Here is a 16,603-nt window from a genome sequence, read left to right as displayed (position 1 = left end):
ACCACCGTGTTAGCCAGAATGGTCTCAATCTCCTGAAAACACAAACTGGAAAAACAATACTGAAAGAATAATGAAAATACTACATAGCAGAAACTATAGTACAAATGGAAAACAATGGTCAAAGGAGAATTCATAACTTTCAATAGTTATAGTAATAAAAGTATTCAAATAAATGAATTAAATTCAACATAAATTTTTAGAAGGCATATAATATTACTAATTTTGCATCAGATTTTATTTGCTCACTTTTTTCTTCTATATTTATACTGGTATTAGATTGCAACTTCCTTTTCTGTTCTGTCTTTACCAGGTTTAGGTGTCAATGACAACTTCATTTGCTAAAAAGAATTCAGAGGCCAGGTGCAGTGGTTCATGCCTGTAATCCCAGTACTTTGGGAGGCCGAGGCAGGCAGATCACCTGGGGTCAGGAGTTCAAGACCAGCCAGGCCAAAATGGTGAGTCTCTACTAAAAATACAAAAATTACCTGGGTGCAGTGGCGCACACCTGTAATCCCAGCTACTCGGGAAGCTGAGGCACAAGAATCGCTTGAACCCAGGAGGCGGAGGTTGTAGTGAGCCAAGACTGTACCACTGCACTCCAGCCTGGCGACAGAGCAAGACTCCATCTCAAAACAAAAACAAAAACAAAAACTATTTAAAAGGTACAATAGTCACACTCAGTAACATGGGGTTTTAAGAAGTATCTTGGGGGGCTAGGCACGGTGGCTCACACCTTTATTCCCAGCACTTTTGGAGGCCGAGGTGGGCAAATCACCTGATGTCAGGAGTTCGAGACCAGCCTGACCAACATGGTAAAACCCCGTCGCTACTAAAAAAAAATAAAAATTAGCCAGGTGTGGTGGCCCATGCCTGTAGTCCCAGCCACTCGGGAGGATGAGGCATGAGAATCTCTTGAACCCAGTTAGGGGAGGTTGCAGTGAGCAAAGATCGTGCTACTGCACTCCAGCCTGGATGACAGAGCAAGACTCCATCTCAATTTTTTAAAAAAATTACCTTGGGAAGTTCACCACCATTTATCATAATGTTTCTATGAGAAAATACATTCTAAGTTTCCAGTAACCAACATAAAAACAAAGTTTGGAACATGGCCTATTTGATGATCACCCAAAATCTTACCCAGAATTTATTAGACACAATATTACATTTCCAAGAAATTATGTTATTGCAGAAACTTCTATAAACATGTAACATAAACCCTCATTAATAGTCAAAGCAAATTTGTTTTAAAAACCATACTTAGGCTGGGCATGGTGGCTCATGCCTGTAATCCCAGCACTTTGGGAGCCCGAGGCGGGTGAGTCACAAGGTCAGGAGTTTAAGACCAGCCTGGCCAATATGGTGAAACCCCGTCTCTACTAAAAATGCAAAAATTAGCTGGGCATGGTGGCACGTGCCTGTAGTCCCAGCTACTCCAGAGGCTGAGGCAGAAGAATCGCTTGAACCCAGGAGATGGAGGTTGCAGTGAGATGAGATCAAGCCACTCTACTCCAGCCTGGGTGACAGAGCGAAACTCCATCTCAAAAAAAAAAACAAAAAAAAAAACAGCAACGAAGAAAAAAACAACCATACTTAAATTTCTTTCTAAATCCAATGGACACTAAAACTTCACAAAACCTTTACTGAAAATCAGTATTTGAAGAAAATGCATAAAAAGTGATTGAGTATTAAGGAGAAACAGCTGGTGGGCAACATTGTTTTTTGATGTATAAAGGAACCCTCCAAAACAAAGCAGAAAAAAAACTTCAAAAATTTCAAAATTTTTAGAGCAATGACTGGCAACCTATATAAATCTTTCAGAATTCTGAATACTGAAAGCCCACGTATTTATATGTCACATGACATATTAAAAAGAACTTCACAGCCAGGCTTAGTGGCTCACGCCTATAATCCCAGCACTTTGGGAGGCCGAGGCAGGTGGATCACCTGAGGTGGGGAGTTCAAGACCAGCCTGACCAACATGGAGAAACCTGTCTCTACTAAAAATACAAAATTAGCCTGGCGTGGTGGTGCATGCCTATTGTCCCAGCTATTCAAGAGGCTGAGGCAGGAGAATTGCTTGAATCCGGGAGGTGAAGGTTCCAGTGAGCTAAGATCGCGCCACTGCACTCCAGCCTAGGCAACAAGAGTGAAACTCCGTCTCAAAAAAAAAAAAAGCTTCATAATTTAAACTGTCATTGTACCCAGTTTTTTTAAACACAAGTAAATAAGCATTGTTAAGCAAGATTTTGCTCAACTGAACAGAAAATAAAGATATTTGTGAGACAGCATTGCTTCAAACACAAAATAAACCAAGTATTGTATTTGTTTTTGAGAGCTTGAGCAATAGATTAATAAAATTAGCCTCAAATAAAAGAATAGAGAATGCTATTTATTTCGCCCATTCTAGATAAAAGTTGTTCAGTTTTTTAAATAACTTTAGGACTAGAAAGATAGACCCCTTGTTGTGAAAACACTTTTAAAATTAACAATTGGCTCTGTTGACTTATGCTTTTGTTTTTGTTTAAAGGGGATATGAAAAATGTTAAACCTTTTGTGACATATCCTGTAATCCCAGCACTTTGGGAGGCCAAAGTGGGCGGATCACAAGGTCAAATTAGCTGGGCACAGTGGTGGGCACCTGTAATCCCAGCTACTCAGGAGGCTGAGGCAGGAGAATCGCTTGAACCTGGGAGGCAAAGGTTGCAGTGAGCTGAGATCGTGTCATTGCACTCCAGCCTGGGCGACACAGCGAGACACTGGCTCGGGAAAAAAAAAATTGTATTTAACACACACACAGGTATTTTAAACAGTCTCTAATCCAAAATTAAGTGGTGATCCCTGGGCCTGCCTGGCTGCCTCTAAAAGCAGAACAAAGGAGCATGGAGTCCTGAAGTTCTATCATGGTAAATGTATTACCAAGTTATTAGTACTTGAATACTAACTCTGTGGCAAGAAAACAGACTAGATATTCCTTGGGAATGAACGTTAAGAAAGCTGAAAGACCAAAGATAAAATGAATGGCTATCAAGCTAGACAAGGCAGAAGAGGTATGTGTATAAAATGCTGCATATAATTACACAAAGGCCACAGATTTTCCAAAGCTCACGTTTAAATCCTAACTTAATGACTCCTTATATAAATGCACAGTTTTCTAAGGGAGAAATGATTCTCTGGGTTACAGTGGCAGTATTATTCCAGGGTCAACTAAATTTTAACACGGGCCAAAAATATTCATATGTAATAGAGAATCAGCCATTCCTTCTATAAAGCGTATACCCAGAAATAATAACAGAATCACAGCCTGATTTTATTAATTTTTTTAATTAAGCAGACGTAAATTCTTTTAAATTTCCCACAGTAACAACGTCCAGTACAAATATACTGATATTTAGATTAAAGGAACTCAAAACACTACGGTAAAGTAAGGTAAAGGGCCATGCATGGTCACTGAATTACTTTATTAAAACCTGAAAACAATACTGTAAGGAAGCATTATTTATCCTCCTAACTTACAGGTGAGTTAACTGAGAATTAGAAGTTGAATAACCTGCTCAAATCCACACAGCTATGATTCCAACTCCAGAGTTTGTACTTGTAACGAAACAAGTTAAAATGCAATAAAGGCTAACAATTATAACAACAATTAGTGCACAAAGGCAGAAGCTAAGCACCTGAACCAGCCTATCATTCTGTCCTCAAACACCCTATAAGGTAAATATTATTTTAGCCTCTAGAAAAACATTTACAATGTTTTTGGCCAAATGCTTCAGAAGCAAAAATCTGGCGCTTTCTTATAAATATTTTTAGCCTCAAAAAAAATGGAGAATTACAAAATGTATTCTTTAAATCAATGTTATTGAGGTAAAATTTACATTTAATGAAATGTGCCTATTTTAGGCTCATAGTTGGATGAATTTTGACAGACACTCACATTAACAATCACCAAAATGAAAATACAGAACATTTCTATCACTCCCAAAAGTTTCCTTGTATAGGAAATTCCCACCCCCCAAATCTAGGCAATCAAAGAACGTCTTTCTGTCACTATGGATTAGTTTTGCCTATTCTAGAATTCCACAAAAATAGAATCTTACAGTATCTACACTATGTATCTGTCCTGTCTTCTTTTGCTCAGCATAGTTTCTGAGATTCATGCATATCATTGGATGAATCACAAGTTTTGCTGCTGAATAGTATTCCAAGTCATTGTTATGTTACAGTGTAACCATTTACCTAGTGGTAGATATTTGGGTTGTTTCCAATTTGGGGCTATTATAAAGAAAAATGCTACAAACATTCATGTACAAGCCTTTGAATGGCCATATATTTTCATTTATCTTAGGTAAATACCACATGGAATTTGCTGGGTGGTAAGATAAGTACTACATGCTTAACTTCATAAGAACCGAATAAACTCTGACAAGGTGCCTATACCATTTTATATCCCCAGCAGCAATGTATGAGACTTCCAGTTGCCCCACCATGACACTAGGTGTTGTCAGTCTTTTTAAACTTTAGCTATGGTTTTAATTTGCATTTCCCTGATGACTAATCACTTTGAGCATCTCTTCATGTGTTTATTAGCCATTCTTATCTCTTCTTTATTGTCTATTCAAAAATATTGTCCAGTTTTGTCTTATTAATGAATTGGAGGTATTCCTTTATATATTCTGAAGTCCTCTTTCAAATACATTTATTACAAATGTTTCCTTCTAATACATGTCTTGGTTTTTCATTTTGTAAAGTGTCTTTCAAGTACCAGAAGTTTACATTTTGATGACATGTAATTTCTCAATTTTTGCATGATCCATGCTTTTTGTGTTCTAAAAAATCTTTATTTCCAAAGTAACAAAGTATTTTCTTCCGGAAATTTCACTTTAACTTTTACATATAGGTCTAAGGCCCATTTCTGATTTATTTTTGTCTATGATGTGAAGTAAAGGTTCAGGTTTTTTTGTTTTTGTTTTTGTTTTTGTTTTTTAGATGAAGTTTCACTCCTGTTGCTAGGCTGGAGTGCAATGGTGCAATCTCAGCTCACCACAACCTCCGCCTCCCGGGTTCAAGCAATTCTCCTGCCTCAGCCTCCCGAGTAGCTGGCGTTACAGGCATGCGCCACCATGCCAAGCTAATTTTGTACTTTTAGTAGAGACAGGATGTCTCCATGTTGGTTAGGATGGTCTCGAACTCCCGACCTCAGGTGATCCACCTGCCTTGGCCTCCCAAAGTGCTGTGATTACAGGCATGAGCCACTGCGCCCGGCCCAGGTTTTTTTTTTTTTTTTTTTTTTTTTTTTTTTCTGTCCGAAAGGTCAATTATTTTACTATTATTTGTTGGAAAGAGTATCCTTTCCCCATTAGCACCTTCACTGGAATTAATTTTGAAAAAATTAAATGACCGTATGCGGACTGATCTATTTCTTGCTTCCATATTCCAGAGATCAGCAAACTTCTGTAAACGGCCAGATATAAAATATTTTGGGCTTTGCAGGCCATATGATCTATCACATCTATTTGACTCTGCTGTTGTAACACCAAAGCAGACTATAAATAAGCAAGTACATACAATACATAAGCAAGTGACTGTGGCTGTGTTCCAATGAAACTTTACTGACACACACTAAAATTTCATTTAAATGTCATGTGTTATAAAATATCATCTTACTTTTGATGTTTTTCCAACCATTTGCAAATGTAAAAAACATTACTTGGTTTGCAAGTCATACAAAAACAGACAAGCCAGATGTGACCCATGGGCTATAGTTCGCCAACTGCTATATTATTGTTCCACTGATCCATATATCTGTCCCTATGTCAATTTTCTGTTGTCTTGATTATTGTAGCTTTATAGCAAATCTTTAAGTCAGGTAGTGTGGGCCAGCCAATTTTGTTTTCTTTTCAAAATTGTTTTGGCTGCTGCAGGTCCTTTGCATCTCCAAATGTCAGCACTACCTTAATTTTATCAAAAAAAAAAAAAAAACCCTACTATGATTTTGATTACAATTGCATTGCATCTCCACATTAACTTTGGAAGAATTGAAATCTTAAATAATAGAGTCTTCTTTAATTTAAGCAATATTTTATAGCCTTCAGTATACAGGTTGTGTACCTATTTTATTAAATTGATCTCTGAATATGATGTTTTCATGCTATTTAATTCCCCAACTGCTCATTACTATTTAGCAGAAATACCACTGATTTTTGTATACTAACCTTGCAACTTGTGGCCTTACTAAACTCATTTTTTCAGTAGCTTCTCAGTAGTTTCGATTTAATATTTTCTACATACAGAATCATGGTGTCTAAGACAACAGTTTTATATCTCCGATTCCAATATTCCCCCATCTGTTTCTTCTTACTGTTGCACTTAATAGAACTCAAGTATAACATGGGGTTCTTTGTTGTTTCTTTGAGGCGGGGTCTCACTGTGTTGCTGAGGCTGGAATGCAGTGGTGATCACAGCTCACTGAAGCCTTGACCTCCCAGGCCCAGGCAATCCTCCCATCTCACCCTCCCAAGTAGCTGGGACAACAGGCACACACCAACAGAGATGGGGTTTGGTCGTGTTGCCCAGGCTTGTCTCAAACTCCAGAGCTGAAGTAATCTGCCCGCCTTGACCTCCCAAAGTGCTGGGATTACACGCATGAGCCATAGCAGTCCTCAAGTATAATGCTGAACAGAAGTTATAACAGTGTGTATTACTGCCTTGTTCCTGATCTTACAAGTATTCAGTCTTTCACTATAGAGCATAATGTTACCTAGAGGTTGTTTGAAGAAGCCCTTTATCAAATTAAGAAAGTTCTCTTCTGTTCCTAGTTTGCTAGTATACATCATTAATGAGCACTGACTTCTGTCAAGTGCTTTTTCTGAACCTAATGAGATACTCATATGGTTATTCTCCTTTATTCTATTAATTGGGTTAATTACTTTGATTACTAAATACTAAACTCATCTTGCTTTCCTAGAATAAACTTCATTTAATCATAATGTTATTTAAATTTGGCTGAATTTAATTTGCTAATATTTTGTTACAATTTTTATCTGGCTGGGCATGGTGGCTCATGCCTGTAATCCCAGCACTTCGGGAGGACGAGGCGGGCAGATCATTTGAGGTCTGGAGGTCAAGACCAGACTGGGCAATATGCTGAAATCCTGCCTCTACTAAAAATGCAAAAAATTAGCCAGGTGTGGTGGCACGCACCTGTAGTCCCAGCTACTCAGGAAGATGAGGCACAAGAATCACGAACTCGGGAAGCAATGGTTGCAGTGAGCCAAGATCACGCCACTATACTCCAGCCTGGGCAACAGAGCAAGACTGTCTCAAAATAATAATAATAATAATTTTTATATCTGTGATCATGGGGGATACTGATCTTAAGTTCGCTCTTCCTCATCCTTGCTTTGGTAACTTGTTCAAATTTTCTTCTCTGGTTTATGAGAGTTTGAAAAAGACAATTTATTTTTAATGCGTCTTTGTTATGGGTTTAGGTTAATTTCTCCCAAATAAAAAGATCCTAATTTAACATTAATGTTAATAATTTAACACTATTTTAAAATATATAAGGATTTTAAAAAGTATCTTGCTGCCTATCTTTCAGTTCTACATCTATAAAGTGATATCTACATGAAGTAGTATCAGTTTAAGAGTTCTAACACACATTCCATGTTAAAGCATATGAGAAAAGAGAAAAGAATATATTCCCCAAACCAAGGGATGTGCTATACAAAAGGCAAAGTTCTATATCTATTGAAACAAATAGGGTTTTTCACCACTTTATGCTTACTTCATTTATCCAAGAGAATTTAATGTTGTATACTTGGATGACTTTTTCCTATTAGGTTGAACATATGAAACTGACATATTTGTAGGTCAAAGAAATGTCAAATATTGGCAGTTTCATATGGTTTAACCTCTAATTTAATGGCCTTGGAATAGCAACCAAAGTGAGCTCACCCAGTCTGCATGTTGTTTGATCAGTATACAAGCACCACCTGGTGGCAGAAACCAGAACTGTAGGTTTGTAACTGTTCGCATCACTGCTGGTACAAATACAGTCATCCCTAGGTTTCTGTGGGGAATTGGTTTCAGGACCTTCATCCCTACCCCCTACAGCTACCAAAATCCACGGTTGCTCAAGTCCCTGATATAAAAAGGTGTGGTAGTATTTGTGTATAACCTATGCACATCCTCCCATATACTTTCAATCATCTCTAGATTACTTATAATATCTAATACAATGTAAATGCTATGAAAATAGTAGTGACACTGCATTGTTTAGGAAATAATAACAAGAAAAAAAAAGTCTGTACATGTTCAATACAGGTGCAACCACCCTTTTTTTCCTGAATATTTTCAGTCCACAATTGGCTGGATCCACGAATGCTGAGCCCATGGATACAGAACCCAGGGATACAAGGGGACAACTGAATATTCAACATCAACTGTTCTACTTTCCAATATGCTTTTTAAGAGGGCATTACAAATGAGTGAAAAATCTTATATTCAAAGTTTGAATGACCTCAGAATTTTAAATAGCACACCAACATCACAATACTTAGCAACAAATCATTAGCCTATATAACATAAACTGAAATATAATATACAAGCTGTTTTCATAAATCAGAATCTTGGCTATTAATTTTACTGATAATTAACATAATGCAATAAAGTCCATTTGGATGCTTCAAAAGTTTCTTTCACCCTATCGAATTTCCACTGATAACAATCACTATCTGTAAAATTATTTCCATGTCTCACAGATTTATTTCACAGAGGTACAAGGAAAAACCAAGAAGCCTTAAGTAAGTGTCTAACTCTGGCCATAGAAACAAGTAACTTTTAGGCAAAATAGTCCAAATTATTTTATTCTTGTTTAACTTGCTATGACTCAACATATGTTAAAAGAAAATAACTTGACCAACCTAGCTATAAGAAATTGGACCAAGAACTGGATACACTAGCAAAAGGTAATCTTGACACAAAATATACTAAACACATCTAATGAAGGTGTATATCATAAAATTGTTCCAAACTGAGTGTTAACAAATAAACAAACTCTTTGGGGGAAGAAAGGATACATCTTCAATGAACAAAGAGCCGATGGGTCACTGAAACTTGGGTTGAATCCTAAACTGCCATTTTCTTAAGATATATTACACAAACCTATTCTGAAAGCTCTAGATGTTCTACTACCTCTTGCCACATCTACTTCCAACAAGTCTTCAAAATTAAAGATAATCTTTGCTACCCTTCATCGTGGCCATAAAGAGTGATAAAATGACTCCTAAATACTTCATAGGCAATTTAAATGCAACATAGTGTAAATTAAACTCTTCATCTTTCCAAAAACCTGCCCCAACTACTCTTGTGGTGAACAGTATTACTAGTCATCCAAATATCTGAGGTTATCCTTAATGCCCCAAATGCAATCAAGTCTACCTTCTAAATATCTATAGACACTGTCCCTTCCTCTCCATCTTTACTACTCCAGGCCTGCATCACATTATGCCTGAATTACCACAACATCTTTGTAATTCTTTATCCCTTCAAGTTTCAACCAGTCCAACCTACTTTCCACATACTGCCAAAGCAATATTCCTAAAACATATATCCAATTATTTTATCCCTCAGCTTAAAATCCTTCAATGGCTCCCAATCACCTTCAGAATAAAATCCAAACCACGTGGCATGGGCACTTCAGGACATTCAAATCGGGGCCCTGCCTAGACTTCACTCTTCTCATTCCAGACTTACCAAACTGCTTGTAAGTCCATGAATGAACTAAACTTCTCAGGATTCCTAGCGTTTGTTCCCAAAATCTATATTACTTTTCCTTGCCCTCCTCACCTGGCTAAATCCTAGTTAACCTTAAAGATTCAGTTCATTCCTCCTGGAAGGCTTCTTTGGTGCCCCAATCCGGGTGGGATGCTTAGTTCCTTCCTAATGCTTCCATAGCACCATCAGGGCACATCTATCATTCTTTCTTTTGTTTTCCTCTTCTACTAAACTTAGTCTATTAGACTGCCTGTCTTTCCTCAAAGTCTCTACTCAAACACAACATGTGGCAATGAGTAGGCATGCAATAAATGTCTGCTGAATGAAGATCACCTCACGGAAGTCCTTCATTTGCTATTACTATCTCTGTTTTGCAAACGAGGAAATTAATGGAGGTCCAGAGCCTTGTGCAAGATCACTTAACTAAAAGCATCAGAACTAGGAACTGAACCAAATGTTCTGACTAATGGAAATAATTTTCTCTCAAAATCTTTGCTTTTGAGGAACCACTCCATAAAATAATTGTACCTTGCAGAGTGGTTTGGATGGGGCTAACCTGTTTCTCCAGGTTGGACATATAACCCAGGCTTGGCTAAAGTAAAGTATCTCCCTACCCCAACCAAGTTTGAATGAGTAATTCCAGGATGGACAGTTTACTCCAAAGTGTCTGGGGGGACTTTTCTAATGACTATCAAAAAAAAAAACAGAAACCAAAAACTGCACCTTCTTCAGTACAAGTCTACAGACTATATAGTGTATGAAGTACAGCAAATGGGAATCGGCTTATTTGAAAACAATGTAGAGAAAAAAAGAAACAAGAACTAGAAAGAGAGAAATAGAAAATGAGGAAGAACAACACTAAAGTCCTACATCCAACCATGCCTGACTATCTCCCCAAGAGATATCCCAGTTACGTAGGTCAAAAATTCCCATTTTCACATAACCTAGTTTGAGTTGTGGCCCTTTGGAAATCTGCACCAGCAGATCAAGGGGCCATTTGACCTGCTGGTCTGTCATTCTGGTCATTTGCCAAGCAATAATAATTTTTTCATCTGCGAATATACAAAATTGAAAAATTGTCTAATTTCAGCCATTCTATTTCTCTACTGTACATAAATGTTATAAGAAAGATGGGAGAACAAAAGCACAAAGTGTTCTCCAAACTTTACCTTGTCTTTGCCAAATGAATTTTGATATGTTTTCTGCTTTATAATATATCTGTTAGTGAAAAGTACCTCAAATGATAAAGAAAATACATAACCGGCTGTAATTATTGTAAAACATCTTGGGCATAATAAAAGGAGACAGGTACTTCAGAATCCAAGTTGTATCTACAGAGTTTGCTCATGGATAAATGCTTTTTTCTCCACTCGTCATTAAAAAAAGAAAAATTCAGTTCTTCTTAGGCCTTTGAATGAGTTCAAGTGGAGAAACCGCATCAGTGAAGAAGACGGGGAAAAACAGCATAGGTAATACCTAATTTTGCTTAATGTTACTTTAAGTAGAAAATAAAAGGACCTTTTCAAAAATCCCTCTAAATGATACCTGTTTCTTGGACTTCACCTTTCATTCCCTGCCTTAAGAAGCTAATGATTAATCTGGGTTCTGACAAGGAGAAGAGCGTCTCCTTGGATCTTTGGCTCCAGAGTCCCCGTAATCCAATCAAGTGTTGTCATCTATAAATTAAGGTCATATGAGAAATCATGGTTTAACAGCCTACTGAGTAACGGTTAGGTCTGCACTTCTGTGAACAGAAACAGCTTTTCAGTTGAAACATGGCTTGGTAGCTTACTAGTACTTTCTGATATTCTTTTTACCCTTTTTTGTGATCTGCAGAAAATCATAAAGACACTCCAAAAAATTGAAGGGAAAGTCCACATTATCTATTCATGGAATGGCCTAAGGCACGCCCGTTATTTATTACTTTGGAGAAGTCATAAATAAAATTACTGTACCCCTCAGACAACCATAAGAATCAGATCTTGGAACTAGAAACTGCTAACAAAGAAAAAATGCCAACATTCTTAACAGAAAATCTAGAAAAGAAAAAAAGAAAATCAAAACCACATGATCCCTGTCTAATTTCACATACTAACTCCTCTCTCCCTTGGTTCACTCTGATCAAGCCACACTAGCCTCTTGAGGTCATGCCAGGCATACTCCTACTGCACGGGCTTTGTACTTGCTATTTCTTGAGCCTGGAATACTTTCCCTTTCTCTCTCTCTCTCTCAGAATTCACACTGCTTTCTCTCTCTCTTCCTTGAGGTCTTTATCAAAAGCAACCTTCTCAGTGACTAACCACTTCTTATTGACTGACTACCTCCCCTACAAGAACATGAGCTCCATAAGGACAGGGATTAGTGTCTGACTTTTCATTGCTTTAGCACCAGACTTTTTAAAAGTAATAGATTTAGAAGTAATAAAAGTAGTTTATTTCCATTTAAAAGTAATAAATTCACTAGTCAGAACTGTAGCAAAATTTCAACAAAGGACCACAGATATCAAATACGACAAATATAAAGATGTAATACTCTCATAAATCTATTTACTAGAGTACATTAGCAATAAAATAAGTATACAATAGCCGAAGTGTTCCTTACTCAGGTGACTAAAGATATCTATTGTGCTGAAGTGGGCAACTAGCTTTATTTATTTACATTGGGGAACCTCAGACTGAACATAAAGGCAATGGGTATATTATACAGAGAAAGAGAAAATAAAACAACTACAAGAGAAATGTGTGGTCCTTTGTGCCTCCTATATGGTATGGACACCGAGCTGAGGGCTGGGAAGCCTGCCATTGGATGCATCACAATTAGAAGCAGAGATGTTACAGGAGAGAATGAAATATACCAAAGAAGCCAAGAAAAGCTGGGGGTTTAGGCCAGTTAGCAAGGAGAAGATGGTAGATACACTCTAGAAGCATTACCTGAGGGAGAAAAAACGCACTAGACACCACCAACTGCAAGTTTCCATGCCTGGTGGACAAAGGACATGACCACAAAGAAGAGAGGAACTAAAGGACAACACAAGATGCCTCTACAGAGATGAAGTATACAGGTGCCTCTTACTTCCTAGCATACAGAAAGCTCCCCCAGGCATACCTGAGAGGAAAAGGGAAGGGCAGAAGTCCAATACAGTGTGCAAATTCTTCTTAGATAACCTAAACAATATTTAAAGGAACTATTTACAATTGAGTAGGACTAAGTTTTAAACGGATACAATTAAAGCTAATTTTTCCCCTAGCAAGCAAGAAACCAAAAAGTACCAGATTATTTATGGACTCAATAAATATTTTCTCTACATACCTACGTTATATCAGTAAATACACAAAACCATAACAAAAGCATCAGCAACTATCTGATCAAATGTAGGAAAGAATTTCTTAGGCATAAAAGAAGTGAGAGAAATAAAGAAAAAACAATAGATTAGACCACATAAAATTTTAAAACTATAGGATATTAAAAACAAATACACAATTAAAAGCCAAATTTTTTAAAGTAGGATAATTACAACAAATAAAATAGACTGAAGGTTAACATCCTCAATACATAAACATTTGAAAGCTGGTGAAGCAATGGAATAAAAATTAGCAATTAAAATAGACAAATCAAAAAGGATAAATAACTAACAAATATCTAAAAAAAACTGTTCAGCCTCACTAGTAATCAATAAAATTGAATTTTAAAAACTACTACTTGATGGCCGGGTGCGGTGTCTCACGCCTACAATCCTAACACTTTGAGAGGCCAAAAGAGACGATTACTTGAGGTCAGGAGTTTGAGATCAGCCTTGCTAACATGGTAAAACCCCGTTTCTACTAAAAATACAAAAATTAGCCAGAAATCGCTTAAACCCAGGAGGCGGAGGTTGCAGTGAGCTGAGACCGGGCCGTGGCACTCCAGCCTGGGTGACAGAGTGAGAGACTTCATCTCAAAAAACAAACAAACAAAAACTACTTTTTAACTATCAAAGAAGACAAAAACCTTTTTAACTCAGTGTTGTCAGAATAGAATAAGCATTCTCACATACTGTAAGAAATTAGTACGAACTTTAGTGCAATTGGGCAATGCTTTATTCTTTTTAAAGAATATTCCCCTTATAGTAATATAAGGAAGGAAATAATCAGTGACATGAACAAAGATTTACATAATGATTATTTACTGCAGCAATCTTAACAAAAAAGGGGGCATGAGGCCGGGCGCGGTGGCTCACGCCTGTAATCCCAGCACTTTGGGAGGCTGAGGTGGGAGGATCATGAGGTCAGGAGATCAAGACCATCCTGGTTAACATGGTGAAACCCCGTCTCTACTAAAAATACAAAAAATTAGCCAGGCGTGGTGGCGGGTGCCTGTAGTCCCAGCTACTCAGGAGGCTGAGGCAGGAGAATGGCGTAAACCTGGGAGACAGAGCTTGCAGTGAGCCAAGATTGCCCCACTGCACTCCAGCCTGGGCGACAGAGCAAGACTCTGTCTCACACATACACAAAAAAAAGTGGGGGGGGGGGGCCATGAACAACCTAGATAAAAAAATAGGCATACATTTATATAACTTATGAAGCCATATGAAGCATTATGTAGCCATCAAAAATATTTTATGCCAGGCACAGGGGCTAACGCCTATAACCCCAGCACTTTGGAAGCCCAAGGCAGACAGATCACTTGAGGTCAGAAGTTCAAGACCAGCCTGGTCAACATAGTGAAACCCCATATCTACTAAAATACAAAAATCAGCCAGGCATGGTGGCATGTGCCTGTAATCCCAGCGGCTTGGGAGGCTGACACACAAGAATCACTTGAATCAGGGAGGCAGAGGGTGCAGTGAGCCAAGATCACACCACTGTATTCCAGCCTGGGTGACAGAGTGAGACTCTGTCTCAAAAAGAAAAAAAAGAAAAAAGAAAAAAATTCTTAAATATTTGACAAACGGCCACTATATTAAGTGAAAAGAGAGCACTGTATTACATATACAAGATACACAAATTATGATATATCCATACAAAGTACACTATCCAGCAATAAAAAAGGGCAAAACCCAGATATAAGCGACATAGATGAATCCCAAAACAAGAAAATCATTATACAAAGTAAAAGAAGCCAGACGCACATAAATACTGTATAAGTCTAGTTATAAAAAGTTCATCAACAGGCAAAAACTAGTCGATGATAATAAAATAGTGATTATTTCTGGGAGAAGGGTGTGCCAAGGACAAAGAGGTCTGAGGAAACTCTCAGAGGTGATGGGAACATTCTGTCTCTTGATCTGAGTGGTGATCACATGAGGATATATGTATGTAAAAAGTCATCAAACAAAGTATAAATACATATATACATAAATAAAATAAAGTCATCAAGAGGTATACTTAAGATTTGTACATTTTACTGTATGTCTATCACACCTTCATAAAGTACTACAAAAATTGCATATAAAGGACAACTTCAACTTAAATATATTTAAATGCAAAGAAAAAAGAATGTAAAGTACATGAAAATATAAAAAGTAGCAAATTCTGGGATTATATTATTTACATTTTTTCTTTTTTCCCTATAAATTACAAACATTCATGTTCATTAATGTATTTAGACAAATCAAGAAAAAAACTGAGCTCTGCTTGGTAAATGAATGAGAAAGTCAACTGGGAAGTCAACACTATAAACTGTGAAATGACTTTAAGACTTGGTCTTCCCTGCAACAAATACAGGGCTCTCATGACACAATAAAAACTAGTTCCTTCAGATATTTTACGTTTGTAGGGGTAGGGGAAAAAAAAAAAAAAAAAAAACCTAGTTCCTGAAAACTGGGTTTTTTTAAAGTTATTACTTTAAATATTCCTTGTGAAACTGCTTTATCTAAATTCCATGCAAAATGCCCAAGGTCAATTAGATTTACAATGAAAATATTCTTTTGAGTTTGAGAAACTTTTACAACATGCATAATAATTAAGAACAAAACCAAAAAAGACATACAAACCTCTGATTGTACATGCCCCGAAAGTTGTAATTAGCTCTATAATTTGGGAATGGCTTTGGATCTAATGGCCTGTAGATGGCAGGCTCTCCCCTTTTCATAGCAAGCCCATTCAGTTCCACAGTTGGAGTTATACTGCCTGTTTAAAAAAAAAAAAAACATTAAAGGCACACAAGTGAAATATCTTCACAATAAAACATGCAAGTTATATTTATACTACGCTTAATTACCATGGAAGAAGGTACGAACGGATGGACCACGTGTATGATTTTCTAAGGAACTGCATAAACAAAGTAAAAAACCAAGAATATTGCTTCTAATAAAATCTTGGGATTTTGCAATGTTTTCTGTACATTAATGACAACAAAATTGAGTGTGCAATCATTACTATTAAAACACAGTAAAAAGAAGATTCTTAGATTGCTAACCTTGAATATTTTTTAAAGTACTGAACTTCACCATTACTTAACCCACAAAGCTTGCATGTATTTCATCATTAAAAACATCATCTTTGAATATTTTTATTTATACTTTGGTAATTAAATAAGCATTGGCAATAAAGCCATCAGTGGTTCCTGGACTTATCTAACGAAAAGAGTTTTTTGAATTTTTTCTATAACCAACAAAACAGAGTAAATATAAGCAATGTTTCCTGAAACGAAAATGTCATCGAATGTATTCCTAGCAAATATTAAAGATACATACAAGCAGCATTATCGATAAAAGCAAAAGACTGAAAACAACCTAAACAACCATCAATGCAGCAACAGTTATAAACACGTCCATAGCATAAAACACTGAACAGCTATAAAGGAGAAAGACTACTACAACCTTGCCTTTTTTTTTTTTTTTTTTTTTTTTTTT

General features: G+C 36.9%; 1 protein-coding gene across 2 annotated transcripts in view; it reads right to left on the bottom strand.

Annotated features, from left to right (window-relative positions):
• The window catches only part of STAU2 (staufen double-stranded RNA binding protein 2), a 341,604-nt gene that overhangs the window by 248,542 nt on the left and 76,459 nt on the right, over positions 1-16,603 (bottom strand). For both annotated transcript variants that reach the window (XM_011982002.1, XM_011982001.1), the window contains one exon: positions 15,743-15,878. In XM_011982002.1, coding sequence (XP_011837392.1) covers positions 15,743-15,878 — 136 coding nt within the window. The remainder of the gene's footprint in view (positions 1-15,742; positions 15,879-16,603) is intronic.

This window comes from Mandrillus leucophaeus, unplaced genomic scaffold, assembly GCF_000951045.1.
Source record: "Mandrillus leucophaeus isolate KB7577 unplaced genomic scaffold, Mleu.le_1.0 Scaffold233, whole genome shotgun sequence".
In the NCBI taxonomy this organism is placed as follows: Eukaryota; Metazoa; Chordata; class Mammalia; order Primates; family Cercopithecidae; genus Mandrillus; species Mandrillus leucophaeus.
Note: the sequence above shows the minus strand (reverse complement) of the source record. Positions and strands in the feature narration are given on the sequence as shown.